Genomic DNA, 8211 nt, shown 5'->3' with positions numbered 1-8211 from the left:
TTCTCTATGAGTAGTGCCACATAGAGGGGGTTCAAGAATATGTTTTTTTAAATTTATATTAATGTCAAAAACTCGGGGTTTTCCGGATTGTATTTGTGAAATATCCATCAAAAATAAAAATTGAACAATTCCCTAATAAAATAAAGGGGCACTCGATTTTTTACAAAAAAAGATCATTACCACCGCAAATTTTGACTTATTATTTCCAAAATCATAAATTTGGTGTGACTCATGAATTACTATAGACATTTTTTAGGGATTTATTCCTTTCGGTTTTATCTTATTTAATGATCTTCTACAGGATAATACGATTAAATTAATTGTAGAAACTGATTATGGGAAATTTGTCACTAAAAATAAACAAATCGAGTGACTCCTTTTTTATGAGAACATTTTTCGGGAAGTTCCACGGTATGGTTTATTTTATATATATTTTTTACAAATAAACCCGGTAAATTCTGGGTTTTTGATTTAAAAAAATTATATTCTATGTAGTACCATTCGTACCATTCGTAGAGTGCGACATTTGTTTCTGTAAATTCTGTTACACTCCGTATAACTATATAAAACTTTGTCCATGATATTTTTAATGTAGGCAGGGACGGCGCCAAGGGGGGGCGAGGGTGGGCGGTCGCCCCCTCATAACAAATTCTTGCCCTTCTCTCGCCCCCCCCCCCAGATATTTTGCTAAATAGTATAATTTTAAATATTTGATTATTATTCCTAAAACCCAGATTTTAAATAACTGTATTTTTATATATACAAATTTAGTTATTACGGAAATTGTGAAAACAATTGTTGTTTTGATTTAAACCTGTTTATCTATACAAGTTTAGTTATTAGTTATGACATTGCCACCAAATGTGGCCTATTTTTATCAATATTTTTTGAGTGTTTTTGCAATCGGTTATCAATAATCCGTCGTCCATATAATTATGTGTTTTGGTGTATATATATATATAATTATAATATTTACGTTTGTGTGTGTTTTCCAAAAATGCAGTGTTTATTGACGGATTGTTTGGGTTTAATAGAATGTAGGTATAACACGATAACTATAATCTCCACTGACTGGTTGTTGGGCGTTTTATAAGCCTTCATTTTTACTTCGACTTTCATAGAGTACAATAAGAGCTATATGATGGCCGACAGGTAAAAATAACGCTTATTTAAAAAAGTTGCCTTACTTAAATTGTACACTAGTATATATTGGCCCTTAATCTGTAATAAATTCATATTTTATACTATTTTACTTATAAATATTAAAGTCATTCACTGATAAATCATTATAATTGTTTTTATTGACAGAAGTAGGTAAAATTATTGTGGTTGCCCCTCCAAAAAATTCACTTGACCTTTCCCGCCTCCCTAAGAAAAAAATTCTGGCGCCGTGCCTGAATGTAGGGCATGTTTATTTGCTTTTCGTGTGCGGAAAGACACGTCTCATTTTACAGAGCATTTGATAATCGTTATAAGAGTTACTATCGTTCAATGAAAATTATTTACAGGTGTCTAATTAAAGATCTCGATTAACTTATTATCTAAATTCGTTTATTTTAATGTTAAAAACGGTAAACAAAATTGAGTCACTATCCTGATCCCGATTAAAATATATTATTAAAATTGTTGAAGAACAATGACCTTTATAATGGAATTATAAGAACAAAATTTCGAAAAACAAATAAATTGTAATAAAATTATTTGAAAATAACTACTTTTTATACCGCGACTTCAGTAGATAAATTTAACTAGAACCAAGGATAACGAAAATTCCATAGTAATTAAAATCCAATTTCAATTATAGTTCTATACTTACTCCATTCATGGGAATGAATGATAACTTGGATTTGAAAAAAATAAGTAGTATTATAACAATATATAATATAAATAAATGTTGGCTTGAAATCTTGTAATTTAAAATAAACGATATACATATGGTTACCATACTATTGACTCTTAGACGATTTTGTTTAGTTACTGTGCTGGTTTGGTTTTTTATGTAACCAATTTTTATATTTCCATATTGCATAACCGTTATACCTAGTTAAAATGTCGGGAAAGTCATCAGAAAAACATATATCGTCTACGGCGCAGTTTATTATCGCTGGATTATCTGGGTATACATAATAATGTCGAATTCAATAAATATCTGTATACAGATTAATTATCGTTAGGATTTAAAATATTTTAATTGTCACGTTTCCAGAATGGGATCATCCGGTATGGTCCATCCGTTGGACGTTCTCAAGTTCCGCATGCAGCTCAGTGGCGAAGGGGGTTCGACCAAGGATCATAAGAATTCGTTACAAGCCATAAAGAACATTTTGAAAAATGAAAGTATTTCAGGCTTTTACAAGGGACTATCGGCTAATTTGACCAGACAAGTAGTGTACACGTCCACGAGAATTGGCGCCTACAATACCATTTCGGACGAATTGAAACAGTAAGTTAAAAAAAACAGAACTATACATAAATAATACATATTATATTTTATTGTATGATACATTATATATAGACATAATGTATATAATTATATACATAATAAATTATATATAGTCTTGTTGTAAGTTTACAATTGACTATGGTAAAAAAATAACTCAACCGTTTAGTAAAGGGGTACATTTTTTTATTGCATATTTTAGCTTCGGTGCGGAGCTGAGAAGGTATTGTTTTTACAATGATGTGTTTTTATTTTTTGACATTTTCATGTTTTAGCTCTGGCACATAACCCTGGCAAATAACCGAAAAAAGCGTTACCTAAAAAGCGTTATTTACTTAGTGTTACCAAAAAAGCGTTACCAAAAAAGAAATGGGGTTAAAGATGAGGTTGGGGTGGAAATGGGAATGGGGTTGGGGGTGAGAATTAGCCGGTACATAGCCGAAAAAAAGTGTTACCAAAAAAAGTCACCCCTTCCCCATTAAAATCGAGAAAAACACCTAAAAAATTAAAACATTTTTCAACTTAAAATTACGATGCTCTATAACTTTTTTAAAAATAGTCGAAAATGTTCCAAATTTATAATTGGATTGAATTGTTCTTCAAACATAGTACTATCGATAAACATTAAAAACCAAAAAAGTATCATAAACTTTTTCTCTTCGAAGGGATAGCATTTTTTTCTTTATTTCACTTTGTCAAGCAAAGTTTTAGAGATTTAGGTCTGAAAATTAGACCAAAGGTATATCTAAAATGGAACTATAACATATACAATTTTCTCAAAAATCTGTAGTCAAATTTTCCTCTTCGTCCCCACTATGCCCCGACCCCACTGTACTGGCTTTTTTTTTTTTTTTTAGTTTATAAATATTCATGGCTATTTAGGGTTTGAAATTAATTTCATATTAATCGATTAAAAAGTTATTCGGTTAAAAACCGATTGTTAGGTTCATAAATTCAACAACAAAAATATTTAAAAATTAGGATATAATTTATTAAGTTTTTCTTCTTTCTAATGGATAACAATAATAAGTCAATTTTCCAGGAAACTATAAATTTTAATTTAACTGGGTTTAAATTAAGGTTAAACAAACGTATTTACTAGCCATGAGGTCTGAGGAGTAACATTATAAAAAATATCGTTTGCAATCTATTTGTTGTTGTTTTTTGCTTTAGAAAGAATTGCCCATCTTTATCTGAAGTGCGAATCAGTTAATATATTGAGTAATTATTTTTTGTTTTGTCTTGTTTTGATTACTCAATCTATTTATAATTTTATAATTTTCTACTATTGTTAAAAAAATTGGCAGGTTATCATAAAGGTGCATATTTATTATTAACAGAAAAATGTTTGTCTAAATTCTCGATAAGTCGAACTTGAACTTAGCACATTTAATAAAACATTATGTACGTTGTTATTGTTCTAAATACAATAGCATAATATGACATAAGATAATTAAATACTTCCTATTACTATTGTAATTAGGAAATTTAGCACTATTGTGTAATTGGTACGATTAGATTACCACATGACTCGGAAAACCGATCTATCGTACGTCATGTAATTGCGCTTCCTTTAAACTCCGATTAATTTTTCTTCATATTGAATACCTGCCTATATACGCTTACCTTGACTTCTCGATTACTTGAAATGTTACGACCAGTCAAATGGATAATATACATAACGCTATTTCGTTTATTTTACTTGTAATATTTTATCAATACTTAGTTTAAACTTTTAAATCCAGACTTTATGTTGTAAGTGTATGCAAACAGTAGTACCGAATCTCCTTTTTACCTATAGTTAAAATTTTGGAAAACAACAGTTCTATAGGTAATATCTATCTTCCTGGGTGTAATTTCATATTAAACGTCTGTATTGTAAAATGCATTAAAAAACGTAATTTTATTTATTGTCCTGAGCTATAAATAAACCACAACTCTTTTTCGAATTAAGCTAATATACAATTTTAATTTCATATGTAAAATTCATATTTATTTTAAATATAAAACCACAGGAAAAAATGCCATGCTTACAGACACAAACATACACGCATTATCGTAAAACCAATAATTTATCAGTCTCGTATCAAAAATTAATTTGTTATTAGCTTGATATTTAAATAATATAAAATTACATTACAAATGGATCGTTCATTCGTGTAACTCCAAATTTGTGTAAACCCAGTTAATATGTAGAAAATCATACTCTTTAAAATTAGTTATTGTATATAACCAAAAAGTATACGTCCTCTTAATGAAGATGCTTAAATTAGATTAGGTTAGCCCTTCTTCCCACTTACACAATCTTGCGCTACTGCTATCAGCTATCTTGTTATAAAAATATATTAACGAAGGATTTTTGAGGCACTGCAGTTTGTAAATAAAAAACACTTATTACTTTCAGGCGAGGTTACACAGGTTTCTTCTATCAGATAATAAACAGTTGCTCGACAGGAGCGTTTGCCGCTATGATATCTACTCCAGCCGACGTACGTCGATAAGTTTACTTTTTTTTTTTTTTTAATTCAGCCCATAATTTAATTTTACTGAACTAAAATCGTGTCAAATTTTTTGTGATACAACAGGTGGCTGTTGTTCGAATGACGGCTGATGGTCGATTACCACCGGATCAAAGGCGCAACTACAAACACGTGTTCGACGCACTCTCAAGGATCGGCAAGGATGAAGGAATCGCTGGACTTTGGCGGGGAACAGTACCAACCGTGTCCAGGGCAATGGTAGCCAACGTTACGCAGTTGATGTCTTATGATCATGCTAAATCGTACTTGTCGGAAAAAAGTAACGTTTTTTCTCGTCAATAGTTTATAAATTAGTAACCGTTTCACCAGGATCGATCTAGCGAATGTCACGTGGGACCAAAAAATCTTTCGCTTCGGGCCTAAAAACCTTAGAACCGTAGTCATTTCACAAGCATTTTTTTGGGGGGGGGGGGGGAGAGGTCTAGATATAAAAATTCTACTTGTTGATCTCGACGTAAAAATATCCTTGTGTGCACTTTAAATTTTTTCAGAAAATATAAGTATGAAATAGAAAATTTTGCTACAAAGAACACAATAAATATCTTCTTTTTTCATAAATGGGAAAATTCACAATTTTCAAAGGTCACATTATCACATCAGCTCCTGAAAAATAATAGTAATTTTGTAATTATGTTTAAAAAAAATATATATAAAAACTATCAATTCGACTTACATAGCATTCCTTTTAAATTTGGAGTATGTTGTCGAAAACTTAATAAGTATTTATTATTTTTTAGAGGGTATGAAAGACGGATTAGGTCTTCACACGGCTTCTAGCATGGTATCCGGAGCAGTGTATGCCGTGTGTTCTTGTCCGATGGATGTACTCAAAACGAGGTAAACAGTCGTTAACCATAGCTCACTCAATTAGAAGAGTTTTTTTATAACTATTTTCCAAAAGTTGTTTTAAACAGCAAAGCCACGCAATTAGAAATTTTGGCTACCAACCGTTTGATTTATAACTGTCAAGATCTGCTTGCATAATATAGACCCCGCTCACCATCTCAAAATGCCCAATAGACAAAAACGTTTACCACTTTTGCGTTGAGCGCTACTATAGCTAAATGATTTTACAGGTTAGGAATTTAATTAATAATATAATAAATACCGCCAAATACCGTTCAAAATCCAAATCAAATTTGTTTTTTTGGATATAATTTTATGTACATATTTTAATTCTGGCATAATAATGGCAATATAAATATTAACAATTAATAAAAAACGTTAGATTGGCTTTCGAATTCAATGATCTATTATATATTTGTATTGGTAATTTTAAATAAAACGATTAGTGTGATCAACATTATTCGAGTTTCACGTTTTAATGTGAAATATCTTCCCGCCATTGAACCTCACAATCGTACTTATATACTACAACTCTCAATGCTTAATTGGTGAATTTCGTGAACGTGTTTGTTTTATTAAACTGGCAACTGATAACGATGGAGTTAATTGACATTATTTTCTAAGGCCGCCTCTCGACTATAAGTTATTATTTGTATTATTTATAAAAGTACATTAAAATATAAATAATCTATATTTTAGTCTATAGTACAGTTAGTTCTCCCTGCCGGTTCTGAGCAATCGGTTAGTAGCTAGAAATCTACATTACGTTGGTCATTGTTGTACCTAATCGATTTTAACAATAACAAACTATTATATATTTTTAAAATAATAATTATTTAACAGTTGCCAATCTAATTAGTCGTTGTAGAGTATAATTATGTTATTAATTTTTATTTGTTTTTTATTCTGAAGAATTCAGCAACAAAAATACGTCGACGGCAAAGGCGAATACTCAGGTATGGTTGACGCTGCTCATAAACTAATAAAACAAGAAGGAGTGACGGCTTTGTGGAAAGGGTTACCATTTTATTATTTGCGAATAGCGCCGGCTACCGTGTTGCTGTTTATCTATATGGAAACGCTTACTTCCGCATACAGAAAATATTTCTAATCCTCCCACTTGTATTATCTGTGTACATAATTAATTATTTGTACTTTCGTATTTGTAAATACTTTTGTTTATTATATTATATTAATTCTTCTGCTTAAAATGGTGTACATAAATATAAAATATGTGATGCTCCTAAATTTATCTCCAAATCAGTATCAACTAACTCATTACGAGTATCTTCGCTTACTCGACAATATTGAGTTGCAAACTCATATTGATTTAATTTCTTGCTTAACACTGTATATTATAATTGAATAATATAAATAAAAACTATAAAACTGGAATCATTTTCCAAGAAAATCATGAATCACCCTGTACATAAAGGGGACTGACGACAAAAAATGCAATACTTACAAGTTACAACATAACAAGTTTGACAGCATTTTAAAAATATTTAAGTTTGTTTGCTGTGTGTTCTCGTTATGTTATTATAGTATATTACGAAATGCCAAATGGCAATAATTATTTAGTAAGTGGATTAAGGACTTGACTGCTGCATTTTGTACATAAGTCCTAGCCATAAAGCTATAATCAATAGTCTTATCTGGTGTAAACATGGTCCATAAAACAGTCCACTTTTATAGTTTACACCAATAATAATAACAACGTTTTAGTTCGAAACAATCGTACATAGCGTAGACCTTATACAATACGATCTATGAATACAGCAAAAGCAAAAAAAGAAATAATTATTTATACATTGCAGGCAACTGGGAATGGTGCATATTTTGGGATTGGAACTTGCGATTGGCATTATTATGAATCAGAATAGTAAAAATACTCCATCGATTTTGATAGGAAAGGTGTGAATTTATTTAACTCTTAAACGATCTTTGATAATAAACATTTTATTTTTGAACTATGCATTTATTTTTGAGTTACCAGTTATAAGCAACTATTAGAGGCCTTATGTAATTGCAGGGTTGAAGATGTGTGAATCACTTTAACGTTTATGTTCATTTTAATGATGTTATGTAGTTACTCACATTTTAAAAAGGCCTCAATTAGACTTTAAACATGAATCATTAGTAATATAAAGTAATCAATAAATGGCGATTTCATTTGAAAATATAATTAAATTCTTAAATTGATTAAATTAAATTAAATTAGCTTAAATTATTTAATTGGATTTTTACCAACTAACCATAATATATAATGCGTTGGAATGTAATCAATCAATTATTAAAAAATATACTACTTATTTTGGTTGTTTTTTTGTTGTGTCTAAGGACACAATAACGTTTTTTCTGTTAACCGAATTACTTCGTAGCACT

The 8211-nt window shown here is 30.1% G+C and overlaps 1 protein-coding gene across 1 annotated transcript; it reads left to right on the top strand.

Moving 5' to 3' along the window:
• The first annotated feature begins 2032 nt into the window (after positions 1-2032).
• LOC126844804 (mitochondrial 2-oxoglutarate/malate carrier protein-like) lies at positions 2033-6937 on the top strand. Its single transcript, XM_050583221.1, has 6 exons — positions 2033-2117; positions 2207-2443; positions 4845-4929; positions 5026-5239; positions 5718-5817; positions 6739-6937. Exons 1-6 carry the CDS (start codon positions 2050-2052, stop codon positions 6935-6937), a joined length of 903 nt encoding a protein of 300 aa, XP_050439178.1. The 5' UTR covers positions 2033-2049.
• The last annotated feature ends 1274 nt before the right edge of the window (positions 6938-8211 follow it).

The sequence above is a fragment of the Adelges cooleyi genome, unplaced genomic scaffold (genome assembly GCF_023614345.1).
Source record: "Adelges cooleyi isolate 19-005CV unplaced genomic scaffold, UGA_ACOO_1.1 ACOO_flye_CR_arks_rails_tigmint_CR_PRNA_651, whole genome shotgun sequence".
Taxonomy (NCBI): Eukaryota; Metazoa; Arthropoda; class Insecta; order Hemiptera; family Adelgidae; genus Adelges; species Adelges cooleyi.
The sequence above is the reverse complement of the archived record's forward strand: the minus strand, read 5'-3'. Positions and strand labels throughout refer to the sequence as shown.

Bases quoted from the DNA above. Each gene is read 5' to 3' on its own strand.
- LOC126844804 (XM_050583221.1), top strand. From the start codon at position 2,050: ATGTCGGGAAAGTCATCAGAAAAACATATATCGTCTACGGCGCAGTTT. The intron at 2,444-4,844 runs GTAAGTTAAAAA...TATTACTTTCAG, and splicing joins ATTTCGGACGAATTGAAACA to GCGAGGTTACACAGGTTTCT. The intron at 5,240-5,717 runs GTAACGTTTTTT...ATTATTTTTTAG, and splicing joins ATCGTACTTGTCGGAAAAAA to AGGGTATGAAAGACGGATTA.